Below are 19,412 nucleotides of genomic sequence, written 5' to 3'. Positions count from 1 at the left end.
CACGGGAAATGGATTTATGGTTATTGTCTCTAGCCGCTACTGGGTCTTAGGCAAATGGGACAGAACTTAGTTTCTAGGCGGATAAAAACCGTCACATTACTAGCACCACCTTCTACCTCGGCTCAATACACGAAAAACCCTACACGAGAAATTAGACTTCTACATTTACAATTTTTTCTCGTAAGGGCTAACATCTTTCAAAGGAGAACGTTGCCACGCTGAGTATGTCAATGTTGCTCTGGACTTTCCGAATCCTTTTTAATCTCATCTACCGTCGAACCCTCGTTAACTCGGACAACCTTCGTATAACTACATATAACGACGCTGCTTACCTCACAGACAACAAGTATGACAAAGATATAACCGCATCGCGCTTCAGTGCTTCAAGCCTGTTACTTGTATGCAAGCCTCGAAACGCTTCAAATAAGCGACTCTGTTAAGTGGTTTAGTTTGTTGCTGAACGAAACGACATGGACGGCATTATCAGTAGCCGTTAAATATACGAGCGACCACTCCCGAGTTGCGTCCCGCTACAATGGTGCGATCCTGCTAGGAAAAAAAGTGCGTGACAGCAACTCGATCTCTCTATGCAATTAGAGGCTGCAAGCATCCAGAACGTCCAGCCAACCCTACTCAACAGTGCTTGTGTGTCGTCTCTATGTAGAGTAGACATTGCAAAATACGGATAACATTTCGCACTTCCTCTGTCCTTGGAGGACAGCCGAGCCCCCTATACTGCCCGTGGCTTTGCTAGAGATCACTCATGCCCCGCACTCTTTGCCTGATGGTTACAGAAAGCGTCAGGCAATGACGGGCCTGATGTTCACAACGACAAAACGATGAGAACAATCTCACTTTTGATGCTGCTGCTGCTGCTGCTAGCTACACTAATGGGTGAAAAAGCCATTGCGTAGTGAATAGCCTAAGTGATGCATTACCATGATGGGCTAAGGGACCGCAATAATGTATGGCTCATAAAGCGAATTTGCCTTCTTCTGCCATTGCGTTTAAGCTATAATGATATTGTTCATTGTTCATTATTGTTGATGTTGTTGTTGTCATTATCGGTGATATTGCTATCGCAGTTTCTACGAGTAGTGAAACAGTTGAGGCCGATGTTAGTGTGAATGATCAATAACGATGAGCTTCCTTATGCGCCGTATTTCGTTCTGGGTTCGTATGTGGATTAATGTTCGAATCTGTGAGGTATGAGACTATGTATGACATTGAGGTGGATTTCGTTTTCAACCTCGTTAGTTATTCAGCTTGAGTTCTTGTTATGCGATATTACATGCATCTAGCTCGTTAAAGATGACACTACGAAAGCTAATCTTAGCATCATCAATTCAAATCGGATAGTTAATACACTAGTACTAACCACTGTAGCATAAAAAACGAGGAGTAATCATGAAGCCAGTTATTGAACAGTAAATAACAATGCGTACTTGCTGATTCTCATTGGTTCTCCATTTAGATCATTTTTTGGCAGGCAATAAACTTTTTGGTATTATTATTATTATTATTATTATTGGAGATTGCCCACGAATCACGCGCATTTGCCTAACGGATAGTTTGATTATATTGTGATTAACTATCAAATTGCAAAGACTCCGCTAAAACACCAGGTAGAAAATTCACGTGGTGCAAAAAAGCTTTCGGTTGTATCCTTTCTCCTTGCTTTTTGATCGACGGTTAATTACAACTTCAACTTAATTTTGATCTGTCACCAACTTCCCCATTGCCCCATTGAATATTCAATTGACCCTCAATAAACCCTTTTCAGCCCTTTTTTAAATTTGCGCGCCCTCAAACAACGCACGCAGACGACGATCACGATCCTTTTCCATTTAAAAAGCTTTGAGCTCTTTCTGCCTTGTCCATAACTTAGTGGTGGACACCCGCCAAATTCTGAACCTAACAGCATATTACTACCTAGGGACAGCTAGACGAACATGATTTCTCGAGTTTCTTTGTTAATTCTTTCGAGAGATCACTAATAACAATATGAGGCAAATTTGTGTTAATGTGTCCGCCCGTTTGCATTCAGCCCATCAGTTTCTATGTAGAAGGCGAGGTTCAATCGGGCCCCATCCGGCGACAAAGGTTAATTAGCGGAAGTACCGGGGGGATTCTACCGTAGCGCCAGCAGCGGCTGCTAGACAATGCACGGAAGCATTACGAAAAGTGTAGGAACGAGTGCGTGGAGGAAACATGGGCGAAAGGAAAGGGTTGAAAGCTGCTGATAAATATAATTGTTTCATTTGGATCGTATTGTAAAACAGCGCAATAAATCTGTCGGTAGTTGATGCTTCTGCAGTGGTTTGTATGATGGTTCAGGTGTTTGAGTCATCTACTTAGTTGAAGCTTAGTTGGTGTTGTTGAAGCTGCTTGACATTGTTCTTATGAATTTTTTTAGAATGTTGGTGTTTAAGTACACCTCAAAGGAAAAAGCTTCCTTGGTAGTTTATTCATGCTAGACAAACGAACTATAATGCGAATTATGTTTGTGGAATGACAAAGCCCTAAAAATTAATGTGATTCAGGATGATAACTGCTCAAATTTTTCAAGCGTTTTTTATGACGCGCCTTCTGTCTTGTAGATAGTTGTGCACGCGATAATCATTCAATGAGCGCCACGAGTTTGTTGTTCCGTGGAAGTGTGTTAGCTTAAATATATATGTGTCCATATAATGTGGAGGACGCGTAAATAAAGCCTTATTACCTATTTCATGACAACTAAGTCATATTCACAATTGAATACCACAAAACCAATTGAAAACTGTACGAAGAACTAATAATTCGTAGAATTTCATTTAAACATACGCAATACATTTTTATGATGAATGCAGTTACATGCACAAAAATCGATAGACAATTCTAATATAGTATATATAATATATATATTATTTAGAAAGTAATTATCGCTCTACCGCTTACTACTACAATTAGAAAAGCCTACCATTTTAATTCCTTTTATCTTCAATTCTCAGTCGTTTGCACTATTCGATAATTTATTTGCTTGTAATCAACTACTCTATAGATTATACATATTTTTAGCGGTTATTATTGTTCGCAGTTTTGCACCAGCGTGTCCTGCCAACCTTGGCCGTCACCTGGATAGTAACACCGCCAGGCACGATCTGCGTTATAAAAATATCGAATACGCATCAGTTGTTCCGATCTCCTTAAAGCAATGGAAATGTATTGGCTCGCGCAAGAAGACTGTATCCGCTGTTCTGATCCGCTGAACCATTTCAACGGACAGCCAATGTGTACAGAACTGGAGAAAAACTGACCTCAACAAAGTTGTCACTTCGGTCGGTTAGTAAGATCCACTTAGGAGCCATTGCTTGAAGACTGTAGCATTTGCTGTAGGACACCCCGCAGCAGAATTTATTATTATCATCGTTATTGTTATTATTATTGTTACATTAGTGTTTAGTACAATAGATATGAATGAATATCAGAATTATCCCTGATTTAATACCTAGCACACGATTCACATGAGTATATCTAGGACCGATATATCATTATTTTCAATAATGCATATGTCCTAAACTACTTCCTACGCTCACGCGAACTCACCGATACATTTTTATACTTAATTCACCATTAGCGCGTTTATTGTTTGGCACCATGGATTTTTACATATTAATAAATGCTGCGTTGTATATCCGATATTGCCCTTAAGTATTGCTTGATGGGCTGGCTTCTTCTAATATAAAACCGGAGTGTGGCCAGGCCCACTTTTAACCCAGATCACCACACGCTCCTAACTTTAATATGTTAGCATGTTACTACCACTCGGGTTCCTTTATATATATGTATATATATATATTTATACGCATAGCATATTTCTCTTAAGAGTGTGGTTTGGTTCCATAGTTCTGATTAGCAACTATTACTCTCGCAGTATCGCAATGTGCTGCAGCATGAAAACGAAATGCATGCCCGAGCTGCTTACATGATCGGCGAACAAAAAATACGTCGATGAGCTTACTTGTTTTACTATTATGCGAGCGTACGGTAGCGTGTCCAGTAACCCAACAACGATGCTGCAATGAATACTATCCAGCACAATCAGATCAAGCGTAACGGATGCACCCCCAAAGGTATAAAACCTGTAATAACAAGGATGAATGTAGTAGACAGCAGAATGCCAAGAGTTATGAATTGCAGTTCTGGTGAACGAAATTACCAAGATGAACACGAAAATGAGCCTCAGCAAAGATGTTTATGGAACGATTTTTATGTACGCTTACTACAATGCCGAGCATTTATGATCAAAGTGAGAATAGCCAGATGAATTCAAATACTCAGACAAAGTGCGAAGTATAAGAGAATAAGAATGCACGTGTATATGTATATATGCGTATAGTGTTATAGATTTCCATACATAATAGTAAACAAAGTCATCTACGCCGAAGAGATCTGAAGCAACAGCAATAACGTGCAGTGTTCTCTCGTATATATATGTATTGCTCATGTATCCCGCATGGAATGCTCATCATGGCCACATAGTATACTTTTGTACAAAGGTAAAATGAACGAAACGTCTTTACTTTGACATCTCTTAGCGCACAACACGCCTAAAGTAATGAGCTCCCCTCTCAGGTATAGTAGTTCGGTAACTTTTCATATTAACTTCAGTGAATAGTAACGATTTTCTCTACTTAGACGCTAATTCTATTTGAGAGATTTCACCCTAGTGATATTGTTGCATTCAAAGTATATATAGATAAAGCAATTATGAGCTTTTCTTTTTTGAGCTGCATTGTACATAATATGTACTGCAGCTGTACATACAAATAACGCCTTAAACTATTTCGTGATCTGCTTGTGAGCCTCAAAGGCGTTCATTTTAATAGCGTGAATTATATAAGGGAAACAAGGTTATGGCAAAGAAATGAATATTTATAATATTTCTATTTGTTATTACGTTGGTTTAGTTTGCTAAGTTCGTTTTTAATCCTAGGTTCAACGTCCCAGTCTATAATCCGTTTGGTACGAAATCGAAATACATCGGCCCGATTACGAATCCACAACACATTAATAGCTAGCCAAAAATGGAAAAATAGTAATTTTGCTAATGTTTTTCCGACGAAGCCATTCCAACTCAAAATAGAGAAGGCCCAAAACGCTAGTAAATAGCAAATATATTATCCAGTTATCCAGCGATCGCTCAATTTAGATAACTTAAAGACATATCTAAATTACGTTCCCGATAGAGGCCATCTTCGGGGTTATTTTTTCCGCTAGCTAGCTTCTTCTCCTTTCTGTTCCGCGCCCCTTAAGCTCCTTGGATTCTTGTGTCCCATTTGTGAAAAATTTGCCATAAAAAGAACGAATTCACTAGGTGCATTTAGAATTAGGTCATTGACTACCGTAGGTTCGGCCTAATGGTAAAATGTGGTAATGGTAAATGTCATTGGCACCCTTCTATCCTACTGAAACCACTAAATGTCAATGGCCTGAGTATATTAGCCAGCAATAGCAAGTAAGACATGCATTATTGTCGACGAGATTATGAGTCGTACGTTACTATAAATGCGCTGTCGTCTTACAGGTAACTATTAGTAGATTTGGATTTATACAAGAACGAATATGATAAAACTAATATCCTTATTCATAGAAATAGGTCTAACGCTGTTGTTAAACTATAGCATATAGAATAATCCAGTAGACCCAAATGAACACTAAAAATCGAATAGAATTCTCTACTGAATAGAAGATATTACTATTGTAAGTCATTTAAGCAGTATTCATCAGATGCCTCTGTTAGCCACTGGTAAAGTTTTAATTCTTGATTGACGCTTAACTCACACAACTTGACGCTTGACTCTACAAAAATAGTACAAATAAGTACAAGGTAATAACGACGGTTATTAACGCTGTTCCTTAAAACATCTCTGAATTGGCACGCGAACGGTCTTTGCACTTGCTCCGACCCATCCCAAACAATCAACCAACTAATGTTAAACAGAGCGCACTTAGATTTCTCGAAATTTTATAATAGTTCTGATCCGTGCAACTTAGACACATACTTGCAGCCCTTCTCACGATCGTGTGGCAATATCTTCATTCCAGTTCACTTAGCTATCCATTCACTTCAATTAGCTATGCAGCAGACGCATAAAGTATAGCAAGCTTACCACAATGTTTTGCACGAACACGGTCTATAACCCCGTTTTTGTTTCCGTATTTTGTTGTGTTAGTAAAGATTCCACAGTTGTGATTATCATCAGCGTTTCCTTTAGCATTACTTTCGACTGGCTTAAATTCCACGTTAAATGTACTAAAAGGAGAAAAACACTGCCAGGACCATGCGGCCGACGGTCTGTGTCACTAAGTTAAAAACTCTCGTACGGTAATACACCAGTTTGCGCAGAAGATGATGATATTCCAAGTGTGGGGAAAATTTTTCTACGTGACAGACTTATGCTCATTCTCAGCCCTGTATTTTAACCACAGTGTCGCTTTTCCACCCGCTACGTTTCTTCTTCTTCATCACTACATTTTATGAACTAACTACATGAGACTGTCGTGTCCTTGTGACAATTTTGCATGACTGTACAATTTACGCATGACATTTTCCCTTGCAACCCATAGGCTACGCGTGTCTGTGACAGAGGAGCTGCAAGGATAGGAGCACAAAACACGGGGTTATGACTTATCAGGGAGAAAGTAGCCTGTGAAGGAAAACAGGACGAGATGGTACAGGGGCTTCTTAGAGATTATTCTTCTATTCTTATAGATCATGTTACCATTTTTTTTTTCTTTATAGAGCTCAGATCCTACGTAGTTTCGCTAGCTAAAATGGTTTCATTCACCTAAGAATATATATTCCTAATTCGTGAATCAGCGAAATAAACCTGCGAAGGCTTTTGAAATGTTCTCTTTTCGGCAAAAGGGTAGTTAGGAAGGAGCGCTTAGCTGCTATAAAAAACGGGTCTAAAGTGGGGCTAAAAACACCAACTTTGTGACATGAATAATCGCCTGGATTCTAGCGAACCACTTTTTTTTACCCAGGATAGTTTATTACTCGGGTTTCATCTTGTTGCCTTCCCGATCTAATTTAAGGTTTCTAATGATATCACGGACGTTGCAGATGGCGAAAGATAACCATCTATCTGAGAAACGTAGTAGATTATGAAAACCTAGTATTTTCTTAGCGGTCGAATGAACAAAATTTTACATGCAGATGAGGTGGCACACGTTCCGTTTCCATGTAATTCAAAACAACATATATGTATATATATATATATATATATATATATTTATTGAATAGTAAACAACGCAATACAGAGCTAGGTGTAGGTTTTAGCTCTAAAAATGGATCGCGGACGCCTAAAAGTGCATCCAAAATGGCAAATTTATTTTATACTTACACTCTACACCCTTTTTAGGATGAGGTCTTAAAAAAAACGGAATATGTACCTATTTTGAAGTGCCTGTTTGACACTGTGCTGCCTCTTCGATGGAAAAATCTATTGAATCATGGCTGTGGTCTAAAAATAGAGGGAATCATTCGAACGCACGCGCCTAGCGAAGGATAGGCTCAAACTGTCGAAATATGAACTTCTACTTTTATTAGAAGACTAGATGGCTAAGTGCCGTCAGACCTTATGTAGCAGCAAGAGCATATTAATGTTAGGCTCGATGTAGAAATATCTGACGCATCATGGGCTCTCACCGCGGAGAACCATTAAAAAAAAGTAAAAAAAGCATAATAAAGCCAGAGGAATTATGAGTCGCTTTTATGGCTTTGATTTGCGATTTTATGCGAAAGACAACAATACGTTGGAAAATATCATGAGGAGGGAGGGCCTTAAGACAGAGGAGGCGTAAATGACGCTTCCCAGATTTCGAAGTAATACTGTGTGGTACTCACCGTAAAAAAGCTATCACCTTTAAACAATTGCCTTAAGCAAAGCTCAATTATTAATCTTCTATTGTCCCTATAACACTAGCACGTCGAAGCTCGTAAACAATGCATATTTAAAGTCTATGGTTACCTGGATTGACGACAACATTAGACTCGCTGAAAGAATGCTAATGCTCGATGCCGAGAAAATATTACCGCTTTGCCTATCATTGGAGATGTACGATTACGGATCTATGTCAGTTTGTATAGTCCGTTCTTAATTCCCGTTCATGTTTACACGTGAATGAGAAATCTAACAATAGGGCTAAGCACGCCTAAATGCATTTGCTACCCTGTTGCATGAACGCCTTATATGTCGGTTCGAAAGCTGAGGCGGGAAACTGCTACAAGTAGCAATGTCGCACGTGCTAAATTCATCGTAACAAAGTATTGATAATGGAACCAACAAAAATACATGGACACCCGAATAATTCACCGGAGTTTCTGCTCGCACACGTTTGTCTTCTGACAACTAACAGGGCGTTCTAGTCATTGTATTTTTTTGGCGACCATTTTGGGGATCCCTAAAGGTAACTAGTGTCGTTTTAGAAGCTCACTCAGGGACTATCACACACCAAGCGGTGTTGGGACTTCCACTCATGGTAACCTGGGCTAGTGCTTGACATTAATTAGACAGACGCAAACTTTTCAAGACATTTATACAGGCCTGGCTAAATTTAGTCCTGCTCTGACGATCTGAGTGTTAGCAGTGGTATTACGCTGCTGTTACAGGTCAGAGTCCTGCTGACCCTATGATAAGGAGTCGCAGTCTTAGTCAGTTAACCTTAAAAAGCCTGTTGAAGGTTAGGCTCTAGGTGAACTGGCTTGCTGGTGGGTAAAACTACGTAACAAGAGGCCTTTGCGGTTCTGACACATCGGCCTTTATCTCCGTTGCGAACCTAATCGCAATTCCGTTTGACTTTCTGCCTTCTAATACAACACATTACCTAAGTGCTCTTGTATGCTCCTCTAAAAGTAGTTTAAAGCAGATAAATCGAAATTAATGGGTCTACCATTTACAATCGAATCGAATGTCTCAACATTTGAATAACCCTGGCTTTTTCAATAGCACTTGTCTTCTCTGCGCGATCGTTGGGACGCCATTCGATTTGTCATGCGACATTCGTTGGCAGTCACAATCGAACGCTTGGTGCACCGATGCATTGTAAACAGAGATGCTATTATCTAAATGGGAACAGCTTTTACTCAAGGGATCATCTTAGAGAACAAATATAAGTTCATGTAACCTATACCGGTCGTCTTCAAGTTGAAATGTGCATGGATAGACCGCGTTAGTACTCTATTGCTTGAGATGCCATGCGACCGTACGGCGGCGGGGGTACGTGCACGATAGGACTGTAAATTCTCATACTGACCGATGTCTTTTTATTTGTGCATGTCTAACTTCCCGAACAAGCTGTTGTCGCGCGACGTCTCTTCTATATAGAGATAAAGAATTAAGAGAAAACAGCTTAGTTAATGGGTCTTTTTTTGAAAAAAAAAAGAACAATCTTTTCGGCCTGATCTGTGATTCAATGAATATATCAGGCGTATATACATTGTAAACCTGTTGCGACGCAACAATTTAATATATATGTTAAACTGGGCCCTATGGTGATTTAATTTCGAATTTGGCCGTACACATATTTCGTGTCAGTAGTTTGGCGCGACGCTTGGCAGCGATACGGGACGTAAGTCTCGAAACATTTAGCGTAGGTCAGGCCATTTTGGTTAACAAACACCTACAGTGGAGATGGCTGTTGGATCTTCGATTAATCAGTAGCTTTATTTATAGATTAATATGGAACGCATAGACTGATCGGAAATAATAAACGCGCTATAATTCTTGTTATACAGTTTTGTTAGCCGCTCTACGCTTTTTATTTCTGCCAAAAGCTTGCCAGCTTCCGTAATCACTTCAGATGGGATTTTTCGGTTCATTCATGTTCTTTATAGGTCTGCTAAGCTTTGACATGTTAGGTCGCCATCTCGTCATAGGCACTCATTCATTTCAAACGTCATAATGAATGACGGCAAGACAGCCCGTAATCGAGAGTGGAAAAGGCTGCCTCACTTGCAGAGGGACGATCATACCGTTGCAGATCGGTAAGAGGCATAAGCGTTACCGCTGCTGAGGGATATTCTACCGTAACAATAATCATATTTCAAGAGAGCTGTAGCAGATAGGACTTATAGGACGGAACACAGGGGTTTATGAGGTACATGGGGAAGGCCGTCTAATCAGTGTGAATTTAAGTGGGTTGCGGAATAATGAAGTACAACAAAAAAATAACGCTTTTTAGTCTGTTGGCGTCAATATAACGAATAAACGAGAAGAAGAGTGGATTTTTTGCGATGATGATCGCTGTGGCCTAATTAGATCTGGGGATCATACCCTATGCGGGCAACGTGTTTTATTTTGGCCCGTGGGAGTCAGCATCAGACGAATTCTAATAATATCTAGCTAATTTTATTAAGCAAATCGATAAAAGAAGTTATCAAACTAAAGGAAGCTTACTTTTGAAGTTTGCGTTGGAAGTGCGAAAGGGTTTTGATCTGAGACCATGGCTGGATAGTGAGTTGTGTCTCAACAGTTGCTCAATACACTCGGGTACCGCAATTCCATGCTGCTGCTCTTATGGTGAAAATCACAATAATGGTAGTATGGAATTACTCGAAGTATCAGCTACAATGCAGGCAAAATAAAATAATAAAACCAAATTTCCCAATCACAGGACAGTTGGATTATTGATTGAAGCGCATCTTATTTTGCTAGTACGATAAACGTCAGAAAAAAAAGACAAGCAGAATTCTGTGTATACCTGTCAAATCTATCTCGTTTCCAGTATGAGGCCAAGGCTTAAAACAGTCAAAAAATCGGCCATATTTGTCTATCGTAAAACAAGGCGCCACTCCGTCCCCGCGCAACTAATTGCTGCCTGTAAATATAAAGCTTTAGTTTTACTTATCCAAAGACAATAACATATATATGAAATGATTATATTGTGTGTAAAGGCGACGCTTTGGCAACTACAGATAATTAGACGTGCCCCCGTGATAGCGCAGTGGATAATGAGTTTGCCTGATTATTTGATGTAGCTTAGGTACGAAGCCGGGCGCAAATATATTTCGATTCGTGCTAGCAGGAGCTATTCGGCTGCAGTAATACCTACTAGCTAGAGTACCGATAATATGAAAGACAGGTACTTTGTTATAGAAAGAAACGAGTATATCCGACAACGTCTGAAGTTTTTGTCGAGAAAAACCGCAATAATTCTCCATACGGCTAATACAACTGTAATAATCATCCGGTTTGTGTATTTAAGTTAATTGGTCTTCCTTATAAAATATTTTTTAGATGCGAGCCGGCAGAACTAGTCGCGCCTTTGGGCTAATTTCTCTGTCCAACATTTGTCCGTCCTTACTGATTATTAATATAACACTGAGAATATTGAATATCCGTTTACGTTCAGCACATATATAGAACAGCACACTTCCGGAGACGGCTGATTCAAACAAGCATAATAGTATCGGCGATAAAAAGCTCGTGTTAGTACAACGGATAACTGTGTTCACATGCTAAATTTAGGAACACTCGGTGGTCTAGGTTCGAATCCAAGCGCAGACGTACTGCTGGTAGTACACGCCAGCCTTAAGAACCTGAGAGATGGAACGGTACTTAATAGGAAAAAAAAGATTAGTTGTTGCTGTGTTAGGCTAGAAGCCTTTTTCGACTGCCGACACTGAGTTGTGCCCACAAATAAATCTAGTGTTCAATCACAGATATCTGCATTTGTGTTTATAGACAGAAAAAAAAAGCTTAAAACAACCAACATGAAATTGCTTAGTTCTTAGCGTAACCTCATGAAAGCCGGAACGGAAAAAAGCTCACGAACTATGTATGAAACTCCAGAAGAAAGAAGAGCCTCGATGAAAAAATTGCCAAAGATAATACGTTTTTCAAAAATGAACAATTAAATTCTTCTTTCCGACTTAATAAGCAATAGCTTTCCTATTGACGCAATGAGAATGGCAAAAATCAGCGGGTGCAAAAAGAGATTTATTTTTGTCAGTTTTTCTAAACAGTAAAGCTTCTTTTCTTTCAAAAGACGAAGGTAGATACTAGTCGGCCAAATCGGGCTCATAGCATTTTGCATTCAATCGTCTGCTGCTGTTACCTCGTACAAAAATCCCACCGTCTACAATTTTCCGATCCTCGTCTGACCGTTCTCAGGCAAGTCAACAGTTTTATTTTACGACATTTTTGCCGCTGTTCTTCGTGTATCGCCGTTTGTTGTCACGAACATGGATGTCTCGATAGCATTGGCACCACAAGGCGCAAAGGCTCTGATATAGTAGGCCATAATCCAAAACGGCAGCGAGTGCGGCTCTTGTTCCCTAAATGACCGGAAAAGCGACAACGGACCGAGTCCTATTTCTTGACAAGACTAAAAAAACAAACAGCATCCGAAGTTTACGCGTCCAGTCAGAGCATTGAAATATGGACACAGCTTCGGAACCTTTAGAGGCTGTTTTAACATGTAATAGAGGACGTTAGTCTTCTCTAGCTGATACAACTCACCTCTCTGCCGCTGCTTTCCAGTGTCAACATTTCGATAGTGTGGCATATTCATACTTAGAAGGAAAGGATATACTTCAAGACTTTTGTTGTGGCCATACACAGGATACGACACCTACATTGGGATTATCTTTTGTGTATCTCTGTGTCTATAACTGTATCTAAATGAAAATCGTTATTTCGACAAATTTGCTTTTTACGTATGCTATAGATGTCATCCAAAACTATCATGTGCGTACAACACGACTCGCCGATCACTCAATCGATTACAACCATCCCGTAGTTTGTTCCTATTCTTTTTTATTCGCAAATAAAAATTAGATAGTAACCTTACGTCAAGCGACATCGCCAAGCTTAAACTCGCCGTAAGCTCGTTCAAATACGCATCATATAAAAGATCCAACGGAATTTATATTTAGGTCTTTATGTATATAGCTGGCCAAAAGCCCCATAAATGCAAGCGCTCATAGTTGTCAAAAAGTTTAAAAGGTGAAATAAGCCGCATAAAACTAAACTTTGAAGCCTATCTGGACGGCCCAAGCGAAAATTTTTTCTCCACATGTATGATTGTCCACAAAATATCCCGATAAGCCGTACCTGATAACGAACCATGCTAGCCTTATATCCAAAATGAATGCATGAACGAACCTTATCCAAATTTCGGCTGGGGCATTGTCTTATTCTACTGGCATATCGAGTCACAACCGATAATTCCCTTGCATCCACATTAGCCCATATAGGTTATACAATAAAACTTTACCTCTCCTAAGTCATTCCTTTTATATGTTTACAATGTCTCTTTCTTTTCTACCTATATTATGACCTAATTTTATAGAAGTAACGGCTTTCATATAATGCAGCACTGACCGATTGAAGAGGCTGTCCTATTTGTTTACTCCTGGTTAGTTTATCACCTTGCCTCTAAGAACATGCTGAATTATGACAAATATACCATCCATCCAATTCGGCCCTACGCTACCAAAATCACTTAGAGTGATTGAGCTGAGCTTTGCGAAAAATCTCAAGGACGTTCACTCCAATTTGGTAGAAAAGAAGCGACTCTCTTGTCGGTCCACTGGCATTAGTCTGCGTGTTCTCGTGGCGGCACAGAATGGCATGTATTGCAAATGCACGAAGACAATGCTAGCTTACGCGACTTACAAAACTGGTCGAAATTGCCTCGTCTAAAGTTATTTACTATCAGGAAGCCGTTCTCGTTACTTTCCCTTGGGCAAACGGCGTACGTACGTCTATTGCTGTCGGTGGGGGGGCTTGGTGTGGCACCCAAAACTCGCCACGTTGTAGTTGCTTTTGTATTATACAATAGTCGTCGCTTTTTATACGAAACTAAAGCATGTGTTGACTATCTCGCCGATCAGGGCAAGTGGTCGTTTCTACCCTGCCAAGATGGCCGTCTACTGACTGCAGTCGAATTTGTTTTGTAAGAGTATGACACAATGCGACTTCGCATTAAGTAATGCTCTTTAAGGGCATCTCATCTGGTGGACTGGTGGTAAGTAAACAAACCGCATATACCGCTGTTCGTTCAAAATTCAGTAAGTCCAGTTAACACGACTTTTTACAGTAGCTCGCATTATGGAAGCAGTTTTTCTATTATCAAGACGAATTCTGATAGATGTTAGCTTTGTGGACCAGAAATAAACGATAACAACCAACTTAGTCTTTTTGTATCATTTTTGCCTTGTGATCCATCTTTATTTCTGTAAATCATCCGACTTTACTTCAGCCAGTGCTGTCTGTTATCGTCTTATGGAATGGATATCGATTTATTTCATGGAAGAAGCATTAGACAGGCCGTCGAGTAACCATTGTTTTTCATGCTGATCAGGCATATTTTATCATGGTGTCTGTTTCCAGAATTGGCTCTCTATCCTACAGAGGAATGCCAAAAGGATTTTGACCTTCAGAGTGATCAAAACGTTATTGAACGAACCAGCTAGAAACCTGCAGCCGAAGTAAAAGTCCGACGATGAAAGGTTCAGTGCTCTCGGTCTTTACCCCCGAACGAGTGCTTGCCTTGAACGGCTCTGGGACATCTCACGACTTCATTCGTGCTTCCATTGGGATCTACAAATAAATGTGAAAGAAAGGAGGCGCCTAGACCACAACCAGGACCGAAGGCCATGTAAACGCTTCGAGCATCACTGTATTCACTCGATATTGTACGGCGTAGCATTGGTGCGACTGGTGTTTTGACCATAGCACAGGCATCTCGATTTACATCACCACAACACGGTATTAAGTGTGACGACACCTCCGGAATCTACAACGCTTAGAGGTTGCGGTACGTTACCATGACCGCTGTCCTCCAAGTCAGGTCAAACCAGCCTCAGTACTACCAACATTACCCGTATCCCTTTGACAACCGTCATGATCATGGTTCTCGACTCGCTCGTCGTAACTGCTTGATTGGCCTTAACTAGCCAGCTAAAAATACCTCCCTCTCCCGGCAGCATATCTGTCCACCCACCCTTTTTTTCTTCCGACGCCGTTCACTTCACAGTTGCCCCATCATCTCATCTTCTCGTGTCCCATTCTATTTGACCGATCAGCCACGCGGTCCGCTGTGGCAAACGAGTAAGAACTGATCCCGCGCTTCACGCTGGGCCCTTCACGCTTTGATAGTTCTGGTTTCTAAGGAGGTGTCTCTCTCTTCCGCATAAACTGCACCTAAAACCGGTTTCATTGGTTGTCCACAGCATGAGAGCAAGATAGGAAAGGCGGCTCTAGGAGGTTGTGAAATGGGGGTCCTAGAAGGCCAATGCCTAATACCAAGCTTCGTTCGTTGACTGTCGTTTCATGACCACTCGCGTTACCTTCAGTTGGTTGTGAGCGGGGGTCTGTCGCCTCTGTTCCTGTTTTGCCATGTTTTATTTCTTTTTCTGTACTGCCACCAGTCGATCAGTTACCATGAGCATGCTATGTAAGTGGGTACATGGCGAAACGGGATAGGAAAAAAGCGAACGTCGGATGGCCAAATAGGCAAACAAAATCGGCCAATGACGAGAGTACAATCCTCTACGTGCTTTGCTGTCATATATATTTGGACTCGTAACGTGTATACATATATATATGCGAACAAAACCAGTAGTGGCATGATAAGGCGTCAAGCTATATGGATGCGTCATAGCTGAATGGCTTAGCCGAAACAAGCTTGATAGCTTAAACCTCCATCGTTCGTTCGACTCGCAAATACTGCTACTACTACTACTACGACCACAACAAGTGTAGTTGGAACAAAAGTGACATCGTAAAATATTGGAGGGTGACGGGCTGTACTTACGGATGCACTGCTAGAAGACGAAAAGAAACGAGAATAGAGGAAGGGGAAACGGATGAAGAAAGAAATGGACGTGTGTAAAGGTTGGTGCTGGCCAACAGGTGAACCTTAGCTCAATCAAAGCCTTTTTTCGGACCGCAGAAGAAAGCTAAGAGAATTACGAGCTGGTCGTTACAATTACTGCAGCCTCTATCGCATTGCTCGTCCTGCCATAGCAGCTTCGCCTGCTGCGATTGAAGCTCTAACTTGATCGCGCGTGTTAGAATGACGCAGGTGAGTGAGAAATAAATAGAAGAAATAAATGCATTTTCCCATGAATCCGTCGACTAGAATATTGGAAGGAATAAGTTGGTGAAAAACAAAAAAAAAAAAGGATAGAGACCAGTTTACACTTAATGCTAAATCAATATTTCGAATTTTAGGTCCTGCACTGTTTCAGTTAAGCATTGTTTCAGCTCGCTAGCAGCTCGCATCAGCACGAAACGATGCGGTTTTTACAAAAAAAAAAAAAGATCGAATAGACGAGCAATCGTACATGCAATACGTAGTTGAAATGAGTTGAATCCAACATCGCTTCGTTCAGGGCACGCAACGGAGAAAAATCGGCATATTTATATTGATCATCTTCGACTTAAACAAGTAATTGGCTTTCATATAAAATTGTTTATCAGGGTCTGCTCGTAGCCACTCCATGCACGTTCAACGTATAGATCATGATCACCCCATAAATGATAAGTATAAAACATGTCCCTGTAAAGGCGTAGTGGGCAGCGTGTTAAACGTGAGGAGCCTGTGTGGCTCGAGCTCAAATCCAGCCGGAAGCACACGTCGCTTCGTACTAGTGGGATCTACCAACCAATAAAATGTCCAATGGATTAAATACCGGACCCAAAAACCCAGAATGTTTTGAGTTCAACATACAAAGATAGTTGGACAGCTTAGTCAAATTTATTTACGTGTTTTTTATGTTTAATGCACGCCGCAATGTCGACTTATGTGTGGGTACGACGTAATATATTTTTCATTCAACAATGAATAAAGCGTATACTTGACAAGGACCAATCGGTCCCCAAGGTGCCCATTAGTTTATGGCGTTCCACAAAGAAAACCAGGCAAGAGTTCGCTTTCGATAGCTAACTATAGTACTTCGATGCAACAAATTTTTGTAATCATCACTTTATTTATGTAGTTCATGCATGATGCGTGGATGGTTTTTTCTACAACACAATTAAATCATGTTAAATGAAATGTATCAAAAAAGTGATCGAAACATCCTTTTATCACATACATTGCGAACCACTGAAGTTTGGTTCTCGTCTAATTCTTCAGTGTATGCAAGATGCATCCCAAATACACCGCGAAGACATTTAGTGCAAGACTTTCTTTTGGCAACATGTCGTTTTCATTTCGTGCGCTCGAGTATGCCGAGCAGGGTGTCCCTGATGAGCTGTAGGCTCTTATTATATATACTTATATTATACAGTCGGCGAAAATGCGAGGCCTACACCGCTGCCTAGCAAGACTCATTATTGTGGATGCTGTTTATGCTTGCGAACATTTATGCACTAATTAACTTCATAAGTACCTGGCCCAAATCGGCATAGGGTTTGCTGCTAAAATTTCCATACCGCAGAATTGCATTGTCAGTCGTCTGCAGCAGAATCTATTTACACTGAATGGCGTAAACAAGGAACCACAAACTATATGCTCACAAACAGTGCCTATTCGTGGTGCAAATCTAGCATACAATTATTGTACATAACCTGTTAATACAGAACGTCTATGTAATACGCCGCTGAAAATGTAAACAATAAGCTACCATAAAGCGTTACTGACATAGCGTGCGATCAAGATTGCAGCGTTACGCCCTATTTCAGAGTATTTTTTGTCAAAAGTATGAAAAAACGTCCTTATTGCCTCGGCATCCAGCATGTTCATGTACCTATACGTTCTTTATTAGCGTCCAGGTCTCCGAGAAGCAAACCAGAAACGTGACCTAAAAGGTAAACAATGTTTTGCGCAGTTTGTCAATTAAGCCAAGAGACGCAAAGAAAACGGAAAAAAAAACAAGAATCATCATTACACCCCGACTATCAACAGTATTCGATATCCAATCCTACCAAGAGGACTAGAGCCTGTTACGCGCGTACGTGAACCTGTACCAGTGTTTTCCAAACGCGGCAATCAGTCCTTAGGAATGAAGAGCACGTCGAATAAGCACCTTTGCGAATAGCCTTTGCAAACCTTATTGCAGTTGCACGTTATAACCAGCACGTGTATTCTACAAATGTAAACAACACATAGCTAATGTGACACTTTCTCTATAAAAGAGAGAAAGAGAGAGAGATATACACACACAGAGAGTGACAATTCCACTTTCCCCGGCACGTTCCCCTCTCCCCAATCCTTTACCTTATCCTCTTACTACCAACTCCCCCTTTTAGCCCTCTTGCTTTTCTTTCAGTATACTGCCACACCATCATCATCGTCGTCGTTGAGCGCTAAACGTCATAACCGACGCACAATCAGCCAGTGGCGACTTTTCGAACGCTTCTCACGATTTTTTCTTTTCTATGCTCTTTCGACTCTTACCTATGGGTCGGCATTGAAAAGTCAGTGTTTTCACGCTGCCAATGGACTCGAATCCAATTTCGAGGAGTGGTGAAGGGTCCCGTCGCTCGGCCAGATGGCCTACCTATTTGTCCCTTGCTTCCGCGAAACACATTCTCGCATGGAATGGACGGCTGTGGCCAGAGGAGGCCGGGCATGAGCCGCTTGTTTGTCCCTTCTGACATAGGAAAGCAGATAGAGACGGAGAGGGACAGCGGTGTCACAGGGGGTACAGTTTCTACGGACGGAATTCCTGCTACTACCTTCTTTCTTTGTTTCCACTTCGGAAAACAGTATCCCAGCAGTGTTCTTCCGCAGTCATTGCTATGGCAGAAGAGAACCCTCAGGACAGATATAAGAGTGCCACACAGATTTCTTAATTCTAGTAGTTTTTTTTCTATTTTCCACACATTCCAGACACAGTTCTGCACACACTGACTGTCTGTAGATTGAGCTTCACTGCTCACTTGGCCTGCTAGGAAATGGCAGCTGCCGTCGATAAGGAGACCTAGTAAAACATCCTCTGCCTTACCATGTGGCGCCGTGCAAGATCGACAGAGCCGAAAACGTCAAATAGTATTAGTACCCTGAGTTGTCCAACCCTGCATAGAATTCGATGCAATCATTCAAAGATGACAGTTTCGTTAAAACTTTTTTTCTTGATTCCTTTGTACCTAAATATATATATATATATATATATATATCAGTTATACGTTGACATAAAAATAATTAAACAAACCGACAAGCAAGCCGAGAGTAGCGGACATCGTGTAAACATTAAGCGCAGACGTATCCGGAGGCATCAACGACACAACACAAACAGTTGCTGATCTTGCCTCACCAGTGTCAACGAAATGTCACCACCCCTCTATACAGACGCGAATTCGAACTGAGCGAAAAAGAAGCCGACGAACGGTGATGGTTTGTATCCGCTGCGGTAGCGACAGTAACACAAACGACAGCATCTAGAAGGTGATATGATGATTGAATATATATAT

The 19,412-nt window shown here is 40.8% G+C and overlaps 1 protein-coding gene and 1 long non-coding RNA gene across 14 annotated transcripts in view; one reads left to right on the top strand and one right to left on the bottom strand.

The window, feature by feature from the left end:
* The window catches only part of LOC111246818 (uncharacterized), a 55,411-nt gene that overhangs the window by 33,717 nt on the left and 2,282 nt on the right, over positions 1 to 19,412 (top strand). For 4 of the 10 annotated variants that reach the window (XR_015318840.1, XR_002671814.2, XR_015318841.1 and 1 more), the window contains one exon: positions 14,382 to 16,077. The exons of 2 other annotated variants lie outside the window; for them this stretch is intronic. Coding sequence is in view for 1 of the 8 variants with exons in the window: in XM_086977100.1 (XP_086833226.1) it covers positions 3,077 to 3,189 (113 nt within the window). In the remaining 7 variants the exon portion in view is untranslated. Of the gene's footprint in view, positions 1 to 2,047; positions 2,317 to 3,076; positions 3,206 to 14,381; positions 16,078 to 16,226; positions 19,336 to 19,412 lie in introns of those variants that run through there. 4 more of the 10 variants (XR_015318838.1, XR_015318839.1, XR_015318845.1 and 1 more) reach the window with 4 other exon arrangements.
* On the bottom strand, positions 2,789 to 19,371 carry LOC147758194 (uncharacterized). Of its 4 annotated transcripts, none has more exons than XR_015318851.1 (4): positions 19,256 to 19,371; positions 10,747 to 10,863; positions 10,443 to 10,559; positions 2,789 to 4,121 (listed from the first exon to the last, which is right to left on the bottom strand). It is a non-coding gene; the product is annotated as an uncharacterized LOC147758194 (long non-coding RNA). The 4 variants fall into 4 exon arrangements; XR_015318850.1 differs by having other exon boundaries at positions 10,443 to 10,554; XR_015318849.1 differs by having other exon boundaries at positions 19,154 to 19,293.

The sequence above is a fragment of the Varroa destructor genome, unplaced genomic scaffold, assembly GCF_002443255.2.
Source record: "Varroa destructor unplaced genomic scaffold, Vdes_3.0 BEIS01000001.1, whole genome shotgun sequence".
Lineage (NCBI taxonomy): Eukaryota > Metazoa > Arthropoda > Arachnida > Mesostigmata > Varroidae > Varroa > Varroa destructor.
The sequence above is the reverse complement of the archived record's forward strand: the minus strand, read 5'-3'. Positions and strand labels throughout refer to the sequence as shown.